Source organism: Apteryx mantelli, chromosome 17, assembly GCF_036417845.1.
Source record: "Apteryx mantelli isolate bAptMan1 chromosome 17, bAptMan1.hap1, whole genome shotgun sequence".
In the NCBI taxonomy this organism is placed as follows: Eukaryota; Metazoa; Chordata; class Aves; order Apterygiformes; family Apterygidae; genus Apteryx; species Apteryx mantelli.
In genome coordinates, this window is record NC_089994.1 from 11435791 (window position 1) to 11458752 (window position 22962).

The 22962-nt window shown below is 44.7% G+C and overlaps 1 protein-coding gene across 13 annotated transcripts in view; it reads right to left on the reverse strand.

The window, feature by feature from the left end:
• FBRSL1 (fibrosin like 1) overlaps positions 1–22962 on the reverse strand; it is a 556885-nt gene that overhangs the window by 399155 nt on the left and 134768 nt on the right. For all 13 annotated transcript variants that reach the window (XM_067307137.1, XM_067307140.1, XM_067307147.1 and 10 more), the window contains exon 2: positions 2502–2702. In XM_067307137.1, the coding sequence (XP_067163238.1) occupies positions 2502–2702 (201 nt within the window). The remainder of the gene's footprint in view (positions 1–2501; positions 2703–22962) is intronic.

A 22962-nucleotide genomic window follows, 5' to 3' on the forward strand; every position in this document is an offset into this window, starting at 1 on the left:
GAATCTAAGCATTTGGTAAACTGAGGCAGCAGAACATAATTACAGAAACTGGAATGTGGCCAGCATACCAAAACCTCTTACCCCAAAGGTCTGTAAAGAAGTGCCATGAATTCCTTAGCGGCCACAAATACTTGCAGTCTAAGTTTTGTGTTTCACGTAGAGGATGTCAGCACGAGCAGCGCTTTCCTCCTCCCGAGCAGGCTGAGGAGCGGGCCCGGGGCTCCCACGGGAGCTCCGGGGAGGGGAGCCCTCGGCAGCCGGGCTTCCCGCGGGACCTCCCTGCGCGCTGCCCGGCCGACCTCGGCCGCACAGCGCCGCTACGGCACAGACGCGAGCGTCTGAAAAGCACCCAGCTCGCTGCTGGGCAAGGTTGGACTGGGCGGAACAACTCTGCGGCTCCTGGAAAGACGGTACGTGCTGAGACCGGGCTTTCCAGCCGCAGAGATGCGGGCAGCAGCAGAGGCCTGCAGACGCCCTGCGGAGCTCCCCGCTCCCGCGCTGCGCTACCCTCCGCTGCTTCGGCTCGAGCCTCTGCAGGGTCACGCCAGGTACCAGGGCTGGAAACCGAGCCAGCTTTGTAGGTACTTTGCAAGGGTTCTTGGGTTGCTGTTTGGGGGTTTTCCACACGAATAAAAAAATAACCCCCCCCCCCCCCCACACACACACAGTCTCAACAACTTTATAAAGAAGAGGCCAGAGCACCTGGTGAAGCAGAGACTAACACAATCCTGGGGTAAGAAGCAGGCAGGGATACCACAAGCCGCTACTGCTCCTAAAGATCTTGTATCAAAGCCAGGACTTTCTGGTAAAATAGATACTTAGCAGTTTATGGTTTTTTGAAGCCAAGTAAGACGACCCTAGTTGCCCAACCTTTCACTGAAACCAAAATTCAAATACACAATGCGTATTTATTCACCCAAAATAAAAAAGCCATTTTAATTTGCACAGACTGAATATTTGTACACAAATCCATTGCACCTGTATCCAAAAGGGGGAAGTGAAGCCCTATCACTTGACTACTAGCAAAAACAAACAAGAAACTTGATACCTTTTAAGTATATACACTGACGATTCTAAAAACAAACCACTCGGTATCACTTTGGGGAGTCAGAAGAAAACAAACCTGGCAGAGGTTTTACTAGAAGTATACGACTATATGATGGGCTACCTCAATGTCTGCAAGCAGGAAAGTAGTAACATCCTCGCATAAGTTATTTGGAGTGAATTATTCCCACAGTTTTTTTTAAATCAAAATGAGGAGAACAAAAGTTAGCTAATTCGTTAATGAGAAGAACAATTAGCTACTGGAAGACGGGGGCCATCAGAATTTCTAACATACATTACGATGAGGCCTTTTGAACAAAAATCCTACAATTCAATCACAAAAGATTGCCTACGGTGGAGAAGGTATGCAGGGGGTCACATCAGATTACCTTAAAAATCCTTTCAAATCCTAAAATATTGAAAATCTATGAAAAACACTTCCAGTAACTGGTGATTTCAATCTTTTCTTGTTTGGCACACATACAGAACCATTTCCACAGATGAGGAGATGTGCTTTGGTTAAATCAGCTCTTTTTTCTGCATCGCGAAGAATTAGAATTACTTTTTCATTGTGGTATACTTTCTTTTAGCTTGGCACAAATGCAAAAGGATCAAGTAGCCCAGGCTTCCTACTGGCTGCCATTTGGCACCACGTTAACAGACAACTGGGAAAGTGTTTGCTCATAGATATATGCTGCTGTGCCATGCGGACTTCAAACTGATGAATGAGCACTGAGTCACCAACAAATCTCCCTGCTGAGCAGTAGTAAGTGATAAAGAGCCTGCCAGCCCAGAGTGCCTCTCCTCTGTCACCTCCCTGGCTCTGCACGCACACCGTGGTCCAGGTGGGAGCCTCTGGAATTGTTCCGCCAGCATCACAACTCCTCATTTATTAATGCTCTACCACATTTCAGAAGTGCAAAGGGAACCCCCCTAAACTGCAACTTCCTCCAAACCGACTTTCCACTTACAAAATTCTTGCGCATTCTCCTCCTTCCCAACATACTGTTTTGGAGGGCCCATGCACTTGATTCATGAGATGGACACACTCACATTTGCAGCTTCCAAGCGCACATTAACAACCAGGTCATCCCTAAAGGTGGCTATGATCTGATTGACGATTTCTATTTGTGTCTAAGACAGCAGGAGCCATAAATATGTTGTATGAATTACCGCACTCTCTCAAAGTTACAGGATACAAGGCAGGTCTGATCCTTCCTAAATGCTTTCTTTCTACATTACTCAGCACACCTCTTCTTTCACTGTAACTTATAAAACTTGTCTGCAATAAAGACCTTCCCCACAGGGCTAGAATTCGTGTAAAAGACATTGTCTTCTCCAGCACAAATTACCAGAGAAGCCAGTTACATTAACAATCCTGATCTAGCAGCAGGACAACATTTTACAGTGGCCAGTGCTACAACGCAGTCACTTCCGATGAGAAATATTTGTCCTACCTGCTTGGATAGCTTCAAAGGGAGTTTCTTCTTCACCCGTTCTTTGCCTCGATCTGCCTCTCTCTCAGAGCTCCCAGCATCGTTATTATGGCCATTTTCACTTGGCTCAGCAGACACACAGTTTTCAGATTCTCGAGGTTTCTTTCCTGGATGCCTCTCCCACTTCTCCTTCCGCTCCTGAGGCTTTAGCGACATGTCCTTCTGTAAAGGAGGAAGAAAATTGTAAATTCTTTAAGTTTTTTGAGACTACTGTTAAGCATTAAGCAATATAAATGTTGAATAAAAACACAAACAAAACAGCATGTTCTTTCCAGAGAGAACCCAAGATGAATAATTAGGCACGCACAATGCAAACAGTAATTTTAGATTAGATTACGATGAACGCTCTCCAGGCTACGTGTTTGATTAATTCCAGAGATGCTGAAACTGGTTATGAAAATGAGTTTGCCTCAGATTAATTCCGGAGCCATAAGTCAATAGTACCTAAACAAATCACCATCCTGAAGGAAAAGCCTTTAACTCTGCTCACCCAAAACAAAAGTGGTTTTTTATTTTCTTTTTTTTTCCGTCTTAGAAAGTAACATATCAGACCCCCCCTCCTTGTGCCTGACAGTCTAATTCACAGTAACATTCGTATCAAGAAATACGCTTTCAAAGGCTAACATGCAATAAGCTAGCTAATATCAATGGTATCTAAACACATAACAGCGGTTGAATACTTCTAAATGATAAATGCCTTCCCTGAATCAGGGCTATAACATATGATCTAAACACGATAAAAAAAAGCTGGTGTGTCATGTAATAATGGTTAACATATGCTAGTGAGATCAGAGAAGGGAATTACTGTTCCTATTACCATCCCTGGCCTCTTAAAGAACTGAAGGCTGAACTCTTGGTGCAAGTATACCAACCTCTCCCCCTACACACACACCACAGACAAGAAATAATACACCAAGCCACTAAGATACTAGCTCACCGCAGCTAGTTAGATTCTTCCCCATATCTTTTGTTAACTGCTCGAGGGTCAAAACTGACCTCTTTCTGGCATGATGTGCAGACTCTCTATCCTTATTACTTTTTCATGTGAAGCAACTGAACTGGACTAGGAGATACCTTAAAAGCACTGCTAATCATGACAAAACTTGTAAACTTCAGCCAGAGAAATATTTTTAAATGCCTAGTCCACCCCTTCTGACCTGAACAATTAGAACATCATTTTTCCTACCCTACGTGACTAAAGCTCCCAGCACAACTCAGTCACGTTAACACGCACACACCTTCCCTACCACAAAAGGGCGCATGAAACCATTAGCTCTCTAGTCTCTTACCACCTAAAGCCCAAAGAAAAAAGAAAGTTGGGAATTGAGATGAAATGCCCTGCTGATTGCTCTAGATTACTTCCTCCCCCGCTCTTTTAATTAGTGAATTGGCTGCCTCGGTGTGCAGCACGCGATTCCCCTTCCAATCACTCACTGCTTAGAGTCACCTTTCCTTGGGAAGCAAGATGCTGCACCGGCACTTCAGGGTGGCACAGACACTGGAAGTTGAAACACGGTGATAAAAGAAATACAACCATTCCCTATCCCATCCTAGGGCAACAGACAATTATCCAGCACCCAGACGATCCCCACGCAACTTGCCCAGGGTTATCTGTGGCTGGCAACCTCCTGTTAAAGCACACACACATACAGCAGGTTGCAAAAACCCCCAAAGATACCACAGCCCCCTGCCCCCAAATTCAAATAAGTAGCACTGTCTCAGAGGCACAGGGCAAAACAGAATATAGCTCAGCTTGCCAAATCCATAATTAGTGAAAGAGCAAAGAGAATGATTGTCTGGCATTATTCTCTGTGAATGATAAAACGAGTACCACCAATTAGTGTTTAGTTGCTTACTTTGGTTTTTAGTTTTAAGATAACACTCTAAAGCAGCAGTTTGAGACACCACTTATAAAAAGGTCACATTGTCCTATTTACGGTGAAGTTGCTGAGATAGATAGCATCAAAACACTAAGTTCTAGTAACTAATCAGAAAGTAGTGCAGTGGAAATGACATCTGTTAACTGATACTCAGCAAAACATATGAAACAAGTCACCAAAAACATGCATTTCTTTATAAAACCATAGGCAGCTGCAACGTGATGGCAGACGCATGGAAGATGCTGCTTCTGCCACAGACCCCTGGTGATGGAGGAGGCGGCAGTGGCAGGGCAATACCACCACCTGGAAGCTCCAGCAAATAATACACCCCCCGGCTCAGCCTTTAATATTCACTTTGAAAGCAAAGGCAGAAAATGGCAGTTTGGATTTTAACTCAAACTGGCTTCATGTGGGAATTAGGCCTCTGTTAGCACTTTAGGGAAAGTCTTCCCTTAGCACGCACAGCACATTCACTGCAGGTTCAGGTTCACTGTCGCACACAATGAGTCAAGAAAGTTGTACTCTTCCCCTTACTGCACCATACAAAACTCCCTTCTTAGAAATTTATTTTTTATCCCCATTTTGTTCAGAGAGGCAAGGTTTGTCTCATCACTGAAATCAATTCAGGGAATACAGTCATAACTGGATCCAAGCCAAGGAAATAACGCCTTCACTTGCAGCGCCACTTGCGTCCACGAATCCCGAGCGCTTTCCAAACAGTCGTGAATTAAGACCCCACAGGCAGGCAGCTGCGGCGGCTGCTGGCCCGTGGCACAAAAGCAGCTGCGGGAGGAGCCACCTCCTCAGTCCCGTCCCAGGAAAGGCTCTTCCTTGGCCCCGCTCCCTCTGCTTCAGCGGAGGTGACAGCTCACAGGACTTCACCCTTGCTGGGATCGCAGGACACTGACCTCGGCTTCTACTTGCTGACAGCGGGTGACAGCCCGGCTGCTTTCCAGGCTGCTAAATGCAGACCTCTCTGCAGCCTCAGGCGAGAGCAGGAGGGGGCTAATGGGGCTGCTGCTCTTGCCTCCTTTGTTCCCTTTTTATTTACTCCACAAAAAGAGCCTTCCAGCGATTGCTCTTTTACTAAAGTTTATGACCTCTGAGTTGGGGACCTCACTTAGCACAACAGCTTACTATTTTTGGATGTGCATCTGTGCTTGTGTGCAGGCAATTGCTGGAAAATTTAAGCGCATACAGAACATTCAGTACATCACTGCAGTGGACAGCGTTTGATGACGTACCTGAACTTCAGACCTGAAATTCCCACCTGCAGGTGATACTGGCTTTCTGACAAACAGCTCCATTAGGGCCTTCCCCCCAGACAGGTCCAGACCAGCTGTTATTTTTGCCCTCACTCGTCATGTAAAACCTAGGAGTTCACGCAGTGACAACATCTGAAGTCAGGCCACAAAGCCTGAAGGACTCCATATCATCCAGCCTTGGGGTTTCTGCCCAATCTGGGAGTCAAAAGACCTGGCTGTTGGTAGATCCAGGCCTGTTCTCTCTTCTCAGTTCCAGGACATAGATTGCCAAATCTTGTTGCAGCATATACAACCAAAACTATTGCTCCTTACTGCTTCCAGATGTGTTTTCTACCAGTCCTCACTTTGAAATCCCTCTCACACCTCCCAGGGCAGGCTCCAGCCTCTCCATCTGCAGTCCCTTCTCTGGCTGGGATGCAGACCGAGCACAGATGGTTCTCACTGGCTGCTTGGTTACAGATAAAGAACCAGGCCTTTCTTTAGGGCCTCTTTCCTGGCAGTTACTAAATGAAATATTCAGATTCTATCACCCCATTTGTTTTTTTGGATGCCCCAGTATCAAAGACCACATATACTTCAGCTGAAAATATAATTGCCGCACAGGTAGATATACCTACTCCAACTTTACCTGAAATAACTTGCACACCAACAGCTGTGAAGACACACTGACAAAGACTTCAGCCTGGGCTGGCAACCCAAGCACGTAAACTAGATTCTACAGCAGATTTTTAGAGCCCATGATAAAATCTTGGGGAATGCTTTTTCATTGCTGCTTTTGCCCAAGCTAGTTGAAGTTATGCAACTGCACCCCCGCTTGCAGCGTAGCTAGCTACACCTAATTACCTGGAATGTTCCTTCCTCAAAAGCTGCTTTTCTTCCTGCCACCAGCACCACAGCTGCAATCTCCAAAGATGCTCAAGATGCACACCGCTGTTCACAAGCAATGCTACGCATAATGCAAGTCCATGGCCCGCAGCTTGGAATAAGATCGTTCTTACCCCCTTCTTATGCCTAAAATGCCACACACCAAGCAATTTCTGCACAACAGACTCCGCACTGTTTGATCAGGAAATAAGTCAGCCCTAGAGGATCCTGGTGCAAGCTCACATCCACTGCTATCCACTGGCTGGAGTTATCACTGCGTGTTTGCTCAGTCCAGCTCAAATTCTGCCTTAATCCTCCGAGTTTACACAGTTCTTTCAGATTTCGGAGAGCATGTAGGGGGAGGTTAGGGTTATAAATACCTTTCATACATAGGGAACACTTAAAGAACCTGAAAAAAAATGCAAAAACCACACAGCTAAAAAAATCACCTCAAGTGTGCTGCTGGGGTGCTGAGGACAAAAATAACATCTACCATTAATAAAATAACTACCCTCAACCCTCAAGTACTAGCTAGAATAGCAGCCCTGGTGCAAATTCAAGTCCATTACAATCCCTCCATCTCGATGGCAGGCGGGGAACCGCCAGGCTCAGACATCAAGCCAAAGACCGGTTACATTCCTCTGCTGCCAGACTGCCTCTGCTGACTTTAAAGGATTATATGGGCTGTTTTCCCAGAAGGGAAACAGCCTCCAACTTCTTTCTCCACAACTACCTCACGGGCTCTTCATTACTTATTCCTTAAGTTGGGAACATGAAATATCCCAGTGAACAACAAAGGATCCACCCCAAGGAAACACAAAAAACTGCTCTCTCCAAAAACTCACCCTGCTCTTCTCTGTCTCTCGCTGCCCTCAGCAAAACCGCCGTGGAAAAGCCCCTTCCGATCTGAGCACCAGCTCTCCCTATATTAGCCTTATCACGCAATTAGCAGTATGGCTGTCAAATGTTTGAGAGCCAGGGAGAGATCCTGGCTCAGAGATTAACTGAAACAGATTTACTTTTAGGCAGTCACTTTAAAAAATATTCCTATTGACCTGATATCCAATTTACAGAAGAACAACACAGAATCAGATGCTGACTTAATTTTCTTGTGCTTTCTAAGTAGCCAAAGCACTTTACAAATGCAAAGACAGGATCTCTACTAAGAGCAATCTATTGTCTAGTTGCAGCAAAGGTGATAAAGGAGAGAATTCAAAGGGAAAGATAATATTGGAGATGTATACATGAGAAAGATACACGAAAGAAATGAACTTTAAGGCCTGGATTTGAAGATGGGTCTGTAGAGAGAAAAAAACACTCCAGCAACAGGATCCAGCACAGGAGAAGATGAGCAGCTAAGAGGCAAATGAAATGAGGAAACAAGGAGAAAACAGGGAGAAACATGGGAAGGGAGAAGAGGTCACTGAGATATCAGGGGGGACCATCAAGGTGACTGAATTTGAACTCAATGTGGTTAAAAGGCAGAAAATGCAAGCAGAGATTTAAAAAAAAGAAGAGGAAAAACAGAAGAGAGAAGCAGGAACACAGAAACGGTGGGAGAGGACGAGAAGCGAGAGGGCTCTGCTTTGGACAGCCGGGCGCTCAAGGTGCGGCGGCCCCGGAGCGCGGCGGCGGCAGCCCGCTGGAGACCCGCCTGGCAGCGGTCCAGCCGAGCAGCGAGGCTCCGCTCTCCCGGCGGCTCGCGGGGCTTGGAGGCAGTCTGCTGGCATCTCCAGCCGGGAGGCTGCCATTTTCACGGAGGGGGAAGTTCTCACTTTTCCTGTAACATAACACACGCTCGTTTGTTTTACTTTCCCACCCTCTCTTCTCCCCTGCTGCGAACTTCACTAAAAATTTAACTCAAGCCCTTAGCCTTTCAGCCAAAGCCACTAAAGCCTCTTTTTTTTTTTTTTAAAGGAGGGAAAAAGGAAAAAAAAAAAAGTAGTCCAGATTTGAAATGACTCTTCTCGCTCTGACCCTACATTCAAGCAATGCAATCAATATCAATTAAAATGATTGCAAATGAAATCCTTGCTTGTTTAACCTTAGACTGCAATTCCCCTTTCCTAGCTGACACATTCCAGATGAGTTTGGGTCTAGCTTTTTAAAATGCATCGCGTTTGCTCTGACCCCGTCAAATGTTCAGCTCAAGAATAAGATGACTTTTTGACAAGACAGCTTTGGAAATGTTAAGACATTTGAAGCTGCCACTGTTTTGCAGGTTTATGATGCATGATTTAACTTAAAAAATAAAAGCAGATGAACCAAGAAACTCAGTGTAATTGAAACACTCAAATTTATTATCAGACACTGCACTCCTGTCACCTCTGAAAAGCTGAAGCACAAGCTGCCAGGTACTCTGCTAAATGACCACTTATGTCTCCCAGGAATTAAGATCTTTGCTGCTAGCACTTTGAAGACGTCGTACCAAGCAGAGGTACCTTCAACAAATGCTACTGCAAGGCAAGGTAGCTGAAAATTAGAAAAGGGAAGTTCAGTATCACCATACTTGTAAATGCATTTCAACCCACAATATTTGTGCAAGGTTTTAACCACTCTTTTTGAATGTACAAGAACTGAATAAACACTGAGAAAGCATTAAGCAGTAATTGTGTTAAAAACCTGGGGAGAAAGGGGTTGGTGTTGTTTTCTTCCTTCTCATTTAGTTGAGGGGGAAAAAAAAACAAAAACAAAAACAAATCAATACTCCCCTCCCTCCACAGTATTACCAAGAACCTGGATATAGAATATTTAATGGTAATTTAGGGACAATAAAAATACGAGTGTATGCAGCAAATACCTTATCTTTAAAAAGAAATCACGGGAATCCGCACGAGTGCCAGCACCTGGCCGCCCATGTTTTTGGTATCAATATTGCCACCGCCGCCCATTGCGGAGCAGGGCAAACACGATCTATTGTTTCTGCCGCGCTCCGCAGCCCCGCCAGGAAGCGGCTCTCGCTTCCCTCCCCGTCCTCCAATTTGCTCTGCAGAGCCTGCGAGGCCGCGCTGCAGAGAGCTGCGCACGTCTTCCTCGCCGCCGACTAACGGACACGCTGCGCAGCTATTAAAACTCCCACAGGTGCTTGCTGTCCATCAGAAAGGAAATGATCCCATTTTAAGCCATCAGTATTTCCTCCAGTGATGGCAGTAAACGCCCGGCGAGCGCGCGCAGAATTACTGTCAGTGGAAAGCGTGCCGGAGAGCGAGGGAGCTGAAATGATTGAAGGGAAGCCGGGGCACCATTTCCAGGTAGACGAAACGAGGCGTACGGCGAGCCCAGCCTGCCCGGCTCTCGCAGGCGGCGGGGGCGCTGGCAGGGGCTGCTGCGCGCGCCCCGCAAGGCCAACCTGCCCAGCTGTCACGGGAGATAAAAGCATGTTTCGGCTGAGGCCGCTTTCAGCCCAGACTGGGAGCTCAGCCCGCCCGGTTTACGCAGCGTATGAAGGATTTGGAAAAGAGCTCGCACTTATCTGGCAGCACCTACTTCAGCTTCTTTCAGCTGCGTCGCCACACTGCCGAGCGCCAGCACGAGCTCCCCGCGCGCAGAGCGGCCTCCTGCAGGCTCCGTGGGCGTGCAAGGATCCAGCGCTCCCGCAAACTCCCCGGCCATGCTGGTGAGCGGTTTCCAAAGACGGCAGAATTAGGACGGCAGCAACTCTGCACGCCATCCTCGCACTGTCCAACGCTTTACAAGGGCCAGACTATGCATAACACCCCCATTTTAGAGAGAATTGGGGGGCATCAATATCAGTTAACTTCCCAAAGCGAGCAGCGAGGTCAGGCATGAACCCCAGGCCCGGTGTTTTGGAGAACATGTTACTCAAGCGTACAAATAATCAGAGACACTGCTGGGCCCGCGCTCTGCCGACAGCCAGCAATCACAAGCTTCTTTACAGAGCTGCACTTAAAAACTTAATTTGAATCAACTTCTCTCCCCCCTCAAATGGATTATTCAAACCACACCGAGGCTCCCATTCAGAGACAGAACTGGGACCTGGAAAAGCAGCTCCTTGCTCAAAGCCAGACGTGGCCCTTTCCTGGCTCAGTTTCAGTCCTTCCTTGCGGTGAAGGCAGCACAACCCCAAGCCTCCAGCTGTACCAGCTGGCCCTGCGCTGCCAAAGGAAGAGTCACCAAGGTCCTATTGGTCAAACTGATAAGGCAGCTGATGCTTTCACCATTACCATTTTTCAGCTAAACTGGTCAGAAAAGAGAAAACAGGAAGGCGCTGTTGAATGACAGATTGCTGCAGCACATGTGTCACTATGGACAGAAACTCTTGTAAATAATGGCTATCTCTTTAAAATTAATGACAAAATGACAAACTACAACCATTACAACTTCTGCTGAGACAGGGATGTCACGCTTCCATGAGGTGGACTCTGAAAACTGAGCTGAGCCAACCTGAGGCTGCGCAGATGGACTAGGCATATGGCTCTTTTACCAAAGGCAGGTGCCTAAACTGGCCTCCTCAATCTATACTTAAGCATTTAAAGTTTTGATCCTCACAGGGCAAAGTATCAAGCAACAACATGATTGCATTGACTACCATGTAAGGAGCCTCATCCTTAACACCATGGCTACACCTTTAGATAGCCCAGTTACGAATTCAAGAATCTCAGGCCTGTTTTCTTAAGCGATTCAAAGCTTCCACCCACTAAACACAAATGCAAAGTTTTAATTTATTTTCTACGATTTTTAATTTAGTCACATATGTTGTCTCTACTTATTTTTAGATACAGACTTTTAAAACATAGCCATGAAAAATATACTGCTCTTAAGGCAATAGCACCTAAGGAATGAATACTTCAGAGAAATCTCTCATATGGTGACAGTCAGCTGATGCCCAAAGCAAGGCCTCAAACACACATTCGCTTTGCCACTAGCTGTGGACACTGAGATTCTGCTACCTACTTATGCTCTTTCCTGCCAGCCAACTCTGCTGTAGGGGTGGGAATCTCCAGGAGAAAAATCAGCCATATCCTGAATCCCTGGTGCTGCAGGATAAATTAATTCATGCTTACACACTATGACACTAGAGGCATTTTTACCAACTCTGCAGGTGCCCTCAGTGGCAGGCAACAATTTTCAGCTCAGCTGTGATGAGGTCTAGAATGTGCATTAAATAATTAGTCCTCTGGTAGTTTCTTTTGGCGAGGAAATGAACAAGAAAGAATAAAAGCGATCCAGCAACAAGAAATATGTAGAAGACATCCACCTATAAAAACAGCAGCCTATAGCATATTAACTCAACCTAATAGGAAAACTCTGAGTGAGATGACTTCTAACATGATAGAAATGTCCTTCTAAATGTCTAAGTGTGACACACACTAGCGAAAAGTCCAAGACAGTGCATCTGTGCTACCCTTGCTCTTCCTCAAACATGCCGTTAGAGGAATGTATTTCACAACAGAGGTCTGCAGCCATCAGTCTTGCCAGCAGCTATGTTCTTCTCTGTAGAGTGGCTTAGCACGCCACGTGCTCGTGAGCAACTAATCTATAACCAGTTTGCTAGAACAAACAATAAGCAACCAAATGTTTCCATATATCCTTAGGGCTTCACAGAGTAGTTCAAGTATTCTGATATCTGTGTCAGGAATGAGACATTCATTTATATCCTAGGCAATCACTGATAAAGGGAGAACATACAGTACAGTGGCAGGCAATTTTGATGTTCTATGTTATAAAACATTTTCACTCAGAGAGCTCAAAGGTCATTAATAGATTTTCATATGTTTACAGACAGCAGCAATTCCAAGCTCTGTAATTTTAAAACTGCATGTCAGTCTCTCAACTTCCAGCTGTTATTTCAACATTAGATAATGAACACAATGCAAAGGTTACACAATCACTTGAACCAGCTTATGCTGTAGATCCAGTCACACAAATCATTATTAAATTCTAATTACACATATATTATTTTACAACTCTTATTAGAACAGCAGGGCAAATCCTCTTTTTATAAAGAGATCAAGAGTTTAGAAAAAGAGGCCATACAGGCAATTTTTCATATGACAAAACAGAGTTGCTATCTCTCCTCTCTCCATCACCTAAATGACTGCTGATTTACGATAGTCTCAGAAACATAGCTGCACCTTGATAACACCACACCTGTTGGGGCACATACAGCTATCAGTCCATATTTTGCTCAAGTGCAGGATTTGCACTAACATACATTGATGCCTACTTAGAGTAATTGTCAGTGATCAAAGAACAAACGTGTTTAGTGGTTACCCAGTATACTGTCTGAATATGCTCCTGTTTTCTCCTTATACAAGTATTCTGAAATTGAAAAGACATCCACTAAAACCTATGGATTTCTTCCAAGGAGCATGTAGTTATCTCAGCTAAATCTTTGTAGGACATCAGGCTTTTCTAGTTTAATCATCTAATCTGACTCCCTGTATCATGTAAACTAAGGAACAACATTATCAAAATGTGGAGTGGGCTTAAAGAAATTTTGGAAACACTACAGGCAAAGTACTCCATTACCAAAGAAGAAAAGCAAACAAACCATGTTTTGCTCTTGCCTCTCTTTTCCCCCTCTCCATTCCCAGGCAGCGCAAAGCGCTACCCACTCTGGTTTGGTCTGCCCCAAGCCAGCTGTCAGTCACGCAGCATGCGTCTTCAGTGGGAATTGAAGACTCTCACCCCCAAGATTCGGCTTTGAAGCAGGACAGGCCAGCGACGTCCCTTTGTGTGAGCAAGGGCTCCTGCAGTGACAGCACCGCTCTCCTGGCAAAGTGATGTCTCTCTAATCCCCAGAGCATCCTTAGCCAGCAATGAATTTCACACTGCGAAATTCCATGCTTTAACATTAAATAATTCCAGCTGGGATTTTCAAAGGATAAGAGATAGGAATCCAATCCCATCACATTTCAATAGGAAGCCCTTAAGATTTACTTTATTTTATTTTTAGAAAAGAAACCCAGATTTCATTCTCATTTCCATCCTGTTTTCCTCTGGGAGATGAATGTGAGAGCAAGAAACAGAGGGCAAGAGTGATGCTGATGGGATGTCAAACTTTTGTAAGACTGACAAATGACAACACCAATTCTTGGGTACAACAGTTTGCAACATGTGATACAAGAAAGAGCAGATAAATCAGCACTTTCATTAAAGTTCCTGACAAAACCAAGGATTTGCACTTTTGCCTGGTTAGTCTCACTTGCCACTAAGGAAAGAGTAACCAAGCAAGCGCTCCACCAGGACGGTAGACAATTAAAGCTCAAGAGGGAACAAAAACAACAAGCTGTAGAGAGCAGAACATGTGCAGAATCAAAATGATGTGATTCACTTATCCAAGCATGTAAAATAAGGCCTCGGGCAGGCAGAGCTGACAGGACAATAACCAAGCACAGAGAAAGACATCAGCAGAGCAGGTGCCATCAATCACTCCTCCTTGAAGTCTCACCAGATCCAGAATGAACGCTGCAAGTTTTCTTCTGCTCCACTGTATTTGGGGGGGGGGGGGGGGGTGTCCCAAGGGCTGGAGCTAACCAGGCTAACCAGGGCCTTTACCTCCTCAACCCATACTAAATTATAAGTTTCTCTTTAAGCTCAGCTTGCGGATCCAAAAACTCGGCTCTCTGCACTTTAGCTCCACAAACCAGAAACCAAAGGCTGGGAGGTTTGCAGAATCTGTTTTCATCCCTTCCGAAACAGTGCCTCACCAGTCACACCAGAAAAAGGGACATTTGTGCAAAGTTTTCCATTCATGGCCAGCCCTCAATTTCCAAATGCAGTGACGATTTCACACATGACACAGAGCCGCAACCTCTGTCACTGTTAGCCCACTCAAATTAGCTAAGAGCCCTTCGAGATCTTACGCTATGTGGCTCCGAGGGCCTGACTTTGTTTCTCATTCACCATTCGCAGCACCTTTCCGATGGTATGTATACGTCAGAGTGAGAAATACTGATGTATCGCACACAGTATTTATTTTTTCAAGAGGGCATAGCACTTTGATAAGAAATAAAAAAAAACAGTCAATGTGGGAAGGATGAAGACGGAACAGCTTCAACCAGAGTCACAGCCCACATGGGAGCAGGGTTTCTTGTGATTACTTCTCTCTCGTAGCCCTTAATAAGCCACATCACGGCTGACATCTCCACTAGCTATCTGCTGCCTTACGTAGATAACCCAAAACAGAAAAGCTGACAGGGCAATTATATTATATATACGCATACGCGCAGGCACACACCACCTAACAACTCTCTCCGCCACCGCAGCGTGAGCAAACGAGAACAGGCACATCCCGAGTTCTCATCCTGGCTCTGACACCTACTCCCAAGGCGACCAGATGCAAGATAGCCTGTAAAAAAAAGTTACTGTAAAATCAGGTAACGGTTGCAGTACAGCGCTCTCAAAGGTGTTATAAAGTATTTTCAACATAAAAAGAGTGGTAAAAGCGCTTCACAGCCACTCTTTATTAATAAAGTTCTAACTTTCATTGGGGTTGTTGCCCATGAAGCTCTTCGCGGCCATCCCTTCCAGCGGCACTTCACGCCTAAGTGGCGCGACACCACGTGCGTGACCAAAGCCTCCCGGCCAGGCCAGGCGGCAAGTCTTCCGGCAAGAACAAGAACGGCTCCTTTCCAACCTCCATCTCGGGAGACTGTTGCTAAGCAACGAAGCGTCTCCGATAGCTGCAAAACCCTTCGGAGCCTTCCCGCCCCGAGCGCCGGTTCGGACATATTCCCAAACACTGCTGCCCAACGGGGTACAGCTTCTGTCTTGTAGCCTCTGGTAACCTTGCTTTTATGTGTAAAGCAGCTCTCGCCAAGGAATTCACGGAGCCCTCTGATAGCAAAAACGGCAGATAAAAAGATCATATGGAGAATATCAAATTTCAAAGAGCAGATAAAAGGACAGGGGAAGGAAATTTCACACATTAGAACAAAAGCAGTCAGTAAAGCAGAAAGGATTTTAAAACACAGGAGTTTCCAGGTATTTGTTTTAAGTGAAGGATATAGATTTTCCAAGCTTCCCACCGTGACCAAGCAAAATTATAACTGTAAGTTCTCTGATTTCAGCAGGATTGGTAAAAGCAGGTGATCTAAGACACCAGTGCTCTTCTTGAAACAAAGCCCCCCCCCCCCAAAAAAAAAAGTATTCTCAAACCTTGTAGATATGGGCTGACAATGTAAAGCCTTTAAAAACCAACAAGACCAGCTTAAACATCAACCCATCCCACAGAAGGTGGCAATTTGGAGAAGGTAAGGCCATATTAATTAACATGTGCTTAACGGCATTTCTTCCCCCATTGTTCTCTCCACACATAGCAGATTTCCCATCTTCACATTAATCTGTAAGTCATACAGATGAGGTTTGCGGCTTTTAAATCCTATTAGAGAAAGTCTTCCTCTAGCACACACACACAAAAAAAAGCATGTTGAGAAGGTATGGGAAAGTTCTTTCATAATTTATAAATAACATCACCATATGGCTTTTATCAGGCCTTTTTCATCAACAGTTCTTAAAAGCGCAATACAAAAGGAATCAGCACTGTGAGTTCTATTTTACAAAACGTGAAACAAACAAATACAAAACAACTTGCCCCAAAACAACCAATCCTTTAGCAAATCTAGGAAGAGAAGCTACATCTCCCAGGTCCTAGATCATACTGTGCTCCAAGAGAACTGATAGCCAAAGGACACATAAATCTTCCTTCTGCCACTATAAAGTAAAATCTAATGTTTGTAGTAGACACAGGATCTTTCTAGGACACATGGTAAATGCAAACATGGATATTAGCTACAAAAGAGGCAACAGGTGGGATTCGTTCAGCTTCAAACTTACATACTTTTAAGCGTCTTGGACAAAATCAGCTTGAGGATAGTGAAGACAACATGACCAATATATTAAGTCAGGCTCTTTGCTACTGAAGGAGTAGAACTGGCAGCTCTTCTTGGCTTCTGAAATATGACACATAACCTGGCCTTTCTAATGTGCTACTTTGGATGGCACCCAAAGCCAGCACCATCTGGCCAGCATGCGCGTATGTATACCAAGACAACACTCCTGGCTGACAGTTAAATGACATATCACTGCAGCAACATGGACTTTAAATCTCTTCAGAGTCTGCAAAGCCAGCAAAGCACTCTGGAACATGATGCCAGTTAGGCAACTTCAGGGCAATGAGGGCTGAGAACTTTCTGTACATATGAAATGTGGGTAAACATTTTCTCTGTTTGTAGAAACCATTACCAATACTACAAAAACATGCAAAACGCTTTTCCTGATGTGGACTCAAAGCAGAGGGTATCACATTTCCTTCCCTGCCCAAAAGCTAATCCCTAAATTCAAAAGCCTGATTTTTCCACCTCTGTTTTTGCATTCACTCTTGCAGGACGCTCTCCTGGCATCACAGGGCAGTCAAAACCAACATGTTATTCCACGGCTTAGAGCTTCTTAAAGCTTGGCCTCCCTCTATGGCACAGACCAGTCCCTCCTTCTCTGCAGCTGCCAGGACACAATGCACATTCTTCTAAATTCAGTTTCTAGCACTTAACTAATGATTTGGCAGTAAGGAAATGAGGATAGTTAGGTAACAGCACAAAAAGCAATCTGTCCAAGAGAACAAGTGGGATGTCTCGTATCACATCTAACATCCAATTCTGCATTCACCTACATGTTTTTATTCAGCTGTTAACTCCACTGAGATAAGGAGAATCACACTGGTGGAAAAGAGAGAACAATCATTAACTCAGTTTATGCCAACTGAGAAAAACAGGAACCACCAAGGAACCTAACAAAATAGCTACTGCAGTTTAAGATAGTACGATTCCACCTATCCACCTTGTCCTTTTTCTGAAGGTCAGCATCCCCAAAACAGAAGACACAAGTGCACATATGCTAGCTTGATATGGTCATACTACGGATCCAACAGGAGAGTCACTCAAATGAACAATCGCTGGATTGAAACATCAACAACTCAACTGTGTCAAGATTATGGGGTTAAAAAGACATTAAATAACTATAGCTACAGGAGGAAACTATCCCTAAGAATGTGATCAAAGGCTCCCAAATCATCCTGTTTCAGTTTTTAGAGATGCCAAGCCTGAAATCTAAGCAATTTCCTCATTAAGAGAGTCTAAAGGGATTTCTTAACTGTCCATGTTCCTGGGCCCTCCCATTGATTTGGGCTTGACAGCCATATCTTCTCCACATAGTGAATGCTATTTTCCTTCTAGCACATTAAAGAGCTGCATCAGAAAGCCCAGGGAAACACAAAACACTGTCACATATACGAAAGGGATGATTCCTCCTCCCTGGTTATCTAAAATTTCAATGCCACAGTAACTGGAAAATCTCTTAACAATTATGAACATGACAAGGAGGGTTGACTCAGAGCGATGGTCCAAAGCAAGGTGGCCACTTTTAAAGACTGAAGTCCAGAGGATTTCCACTTACCATTCTTAATAAATTTATTTGAAGAGTAATGGCATGCAACAGTTGTTTTTGTGTCTTTCCTCTTTGCTGAGATACTTGACAGCATCATGCAAGTCTTTCTTACTGCTTCCTGTCTGGCTTTACAATATATTAAAAGGAAGACATTGCTGATAAACCACATGTATTTTTAAATTCTTAAGTTTCTAACCAAGCAAAACAGAAAGACACTTCCTTTGCATAAAGAGGGCATTTCAAAAAGAGGAATCAAGTGAGTGAGAGACTTTGAAGAACAGAGGCTCTGGGAACTCTGAAGATTAAAACATCATTTTCATTTAGTGTTGACTATCCTCCACTCTCCCTAGAGATCACACATTTATTACGCCCTCCCCAAAGATGCCACTGGGAAAAGTCTTTTATCCTTGTTCTAAATTCCCTCATGAACCCATCATGAAAGTTTCATGTATGTGTTAAAACACTGGAAGCTCATTAGCTACCAATCCAAATTATATCTAAAGGGTTAAACTGACTTTTTTTTTTTTTTAAGCATGGAATAACTAGAACACAAACATTACTAAGACAAACAAGAAAGAATTAGTCTTGATTTTCTTTTTTTCCCCCCAACAGTTCAGGTGTACAAAGAAATACATATATAGTCAATAAAGCAATATTAATAATTATAAGAAGGGTCTTAAGGTTCGGGCCAATTTTAACAGAGGAATGAAGAGTTTTAGGGTTAAACCATGTTCTTGTCCTGACCTTTTAAGCTATTAACAAATCTGGCAACTATAAAACAAATGGGAATAGAAATATTTAAATACATTTAAAAACTCAATATTTTAAACAAAATAGTCAAACCTGGTCCTGTGCCTGTCCCACTTTTCATTCACTGAGATCAACCAAACGAGCCAATTAGCCTTGCCTCAGTTTTATAGGTGATAAAACTCCAAATGAAGCGCCTTCTCCCAGCTCTATCCCCTAACGCTGGATCTCTGCTCTCCCTGCTCCACAGCGCCCGCCTCGAGCACGATAGTGCGACGTGCGGTGCCTCCTGCCAGCGCCAAGAAATGCCGGGACGGGCCAGTCCGGAAATGGTCCTGCTGCTCTGCGGCGCCGCACCTGCACCGCGCAGGGGCCCGCCTGAAGACCTCATGTAGGCAACGTCCACTAGCTTTGCCCTCAGCATGCATTTGCTACTTCCCCTTATCTAATCGTACTTTAGGGCACTTCACAGTATCACAGGTTTGGCATTTAAAACATCTGAAAGAAAAACAGGCTGCACAAGCAGAGAGGGAGATTAGAGTTAAGGCGCTAATTGTCTCAGCGGGCTGGCGAGGCGGTGGCCGGGCGAGGGGCAGCAGCTTCAGCAGCGTGCAGCAACCCCAGCCCGCACCTCTGTGCCGACAGGCACCGTGGGCAAGTCTCGCTTTCCTTCCTCGTGTCCAGAGGAGGTTTTAAAATCTCAGAGGAAAAGGCTGCATCACTGCTCCTGGTTTAGTGCATCGCCCGGCAGGACAGACCCCGTCCCCAGCTGGGACCACCTCAACCTTACGGTGACGCGCTCACCAGCGGCCCTGCGTGGAAGGGCTTCAGCGGTCACCGATACCCGACCAGCACGGACCTTGGGCAGCAGCACGGCGAGCTGGACGTGTTTGCTGATCCTGGCAGCCGCGGAGACAGCAGTATTGACACGCAGCAGCAGACAGCAGAAGTCAGTAGCCGATGACCAAGTGAAGGAGACTGCCAAGTCAGCAAAGCCACTGGGAAGTTTTTCAACAAACTGTACCCTGAACTGCATTTGAAACATATCGTGTAGTGAAGGAATGAGAAGATAGAAAACACGAAGGGGAGCTGTAAAAGAAAAACTAAGTCTCTTTTTCCCCTTATCACACCAAAATAAAAATAATTTTAAAAATAAATTAACAGTATAAGAGGGTGCAAGGGATCCATGAGAAAAAGGAACTAAGCTCTATACAATTTTTGCACTTCTGAAAGTTGGCAGACAAACATATTTGCTAAACACTACTCAGCTACCAATGCAGAAATGCATTTATAAACTCCTGATGGAGGGCACATGCTACCATCACAAAGCCACGTCCTTGCTTTAAGCCAAACCTTACTGCCCACTGTACTTTTATGCAGCTAAAACAAAAGTACTTTTGTAATAAATCATACTAAAACCCAGAGTTATCAAAGAAACACTAAGTCCCAGAACCTAATTCACTTTTTATTTATGAAGACCCGTTAATTCTTCAGGGCACTCCTGTTCTTTGACACACCTTCCCCTTGGTTTCCCTGTCCTTTTCTATTCACTGGATTACAATTTTGGAGCTTTGGAAAGCACAGTATTTAACATTTTATAGAAACATCTGCCAACAGAGCTGCTAAACACTCTTGTATGGGAGACGAGCGATGTTTATTTAGACATGCTGCTGACATTTCCTGCAGCATTTTGATCCTGAGGCATATGCAGTCCTTCCAAACGATTTAGCACATGCTGTGGAAGCACAGGTCTCAGAAGAGTGCAGCTGAAAGTAATTGAGATTGAAATTTCGGGACCCATCACAGGGAAAATATTGTCCAAGCTCCTCCGAAGGCTCCAGGTGAAACAAGCAACTAGTGAGAAAACAGCTAAGGTGTTTCCAGAGTACCAACATTTGAAAGGCTGGAAGGAAACGGAAATAGGGCTCCCAGCCGGGGCTCGGCCGGGACAGTTTCCCGAATGACCAGCGATGCTGGTTGCACTGTCAGGCACTGCAGGACGAGGATGGCACGTTGCTACAGCAGCCTTAGTAGCACGAGGTGCAAAATTTACACTGGAAATCAGGCACGTGCTCTCGCGGTCTCGCGGCAGCAACGCAGATGTCCTGGGCTTTGTTCGCGCTCCTCCCGCGAGCGAGCGACTCGCCCCCGCTCCCAGCTCGCGGGGTTACTGCCCGGCTGCGCGGGCTCCAGCCTGGAACGACGCACGGGGCGCCGGGTCCTCGGCACGCCGGATCCGTGATCGCTGCTGGATTCCGTCGCGCTGGACGGAAGAGCCGTCACCGGACTCCTCCCCTCGCTCCGGCTGGACTCAGCTCTCTGCAAGCGGAGCTGGCAGAAGAGGGAGCTTAGCCAGCCCGCGGCCCCTGCAGCTCATAACCTGACGGATTACTGTAAACTAAATTGATCAGAGTTAAATCACCTTCAGCTGCCACAGCAAAACCCCACAGGGACCATGAATCTGCATCCCTAGCCTCTGAGCCTTCGTTTCCTACCTGTAAAAAAGAGCAACCCTTCATTACTCGGTTAAAACCATTATGCTGGACTACAGAGTTTTCAGGCTACATAAGCACGTAAGCAAGAGTGATTTGTTCTACATCCAAAGGAAGAAAACCTGCCAGTATCAACCAGCACTGAACAACCTGAAGCAGTTCTGCCAAAAAGGCAGAATCCCAAACTCTGCTGTATGCTTTTGACATCTGGTCCCTAGAAGCAAAGTATAATACTTTCAGCAACAGATTATGAATCTCTGTATACAGAAGGGATTAATGCAGCTTGTTGGTTATAGAGATTAAGGGAAGGAGAAAAAAAGAAAAAAAAAGGAGAACTGTGAATTAAAGCTAACCACACAAAAATTAAGGGCAGTAGTCTTAACAAAACAAGCAAGCAAGAAAATTGTGAGCAGAAGAGGAAATAATCTCCTCTGGCTGCATTAACTCGCTCAGCAGTGTGCATTTCATTCTCCTCCCAAAAGGACGCTTTCGCAGAAGTAGCCGACTTACTTTGCGCTCGGGTCTAGAGAACAGGGAGGATACAGGGTTTCAGAGTGCTGTTTAAGATCTCTGTAACCCTCTCTTGGGGAAAAAAGAAAAAAAAAAATGGATCTTTGCCTGGAAAGCTTGATCCTGCATAGCAATGGCTGTGCCACTGAGAGCGTCTTTTCTTCTGATGCATGTTGCCTTTAAGTTATTTGTGAAAATAACCAGGTCTGTTACCCCCATCTGGCTTCCATAGGGAAGCATTTTAACTGTGAAGAAAATAAAGACAAAACCTACTATACGGCGAAAAATGCATTTTTTGCAACAAAAACCCTAGGAATTTTCTTTCACTTGCTTTAATAATGCTGAGAATCTGCACATATTTGGGTAAAGCAAATTATTCCAATTAAAAAAGAAATAATACTGCCATATCTCTCAATATACTTATAATTATTCTGAAAGTAGTAGATTTTTTGGACTCTGCTTTGGGTCTAGAGGTTTTTAATTCCTGTTAAAGGTCAAAGCATCTCACTGAGAAGAGATGATGAAGCTCTACCAGAGCTTGACTGAAAAAGGTCGCTAAATCCAAATTCTCTCATATTCCTTAAATAAACTCACAGGCCTTTGTTTTAGTGCTGAGGATATTTAAGGACACCGCGGTATAGGCTTACTTCTAGTCACTCCTATCAGAGACAGCTTTTAAGTGACTAGAAATGTGAATAAGCAGCTTCTATCAATGCACTCTTTTTAAGGCCCTTTTATCAGATGGAACCAAAAATGCATGATGCTCTGGATTTGCCATGATGACTTATGATTTGAGTGAGTGAAAACATGTTAACGGGGGCAAAGGGGGCTGATAAAAGGACAATACACAAAACTCCAGGTCAGAAACTCTCTACAACAGATTAAGTGGATTAACTAATAAATTAACACAAGCTCAAAGATGTGTTTGCTAAACAGCAAACATTTTTAGAAGCAGGAAAACCTGATGCACTTGCTTTCATATTAATCAGTTGAGACAGACTGCTGCATTTTTCTTTTTTAATCACAGACACAACTCCCAGTCCAGACAAACCCACAAAGTACAAGTGATCTGTTAAATAAAAATGAAGGAACAAGTATGTATCTAACCTCCAAGAAGAGAGGACTCAAATTTGTTCTGTCCACCAACTACAAGGATGTAAGCAGGTATTATCCATGCAGGGAATGCAGATCCCTACTTGATCTGGAAAAATTCCTGGCAGGGGAAGGTCTTTAAAATCCAGGTAGGCCAGCTACTACA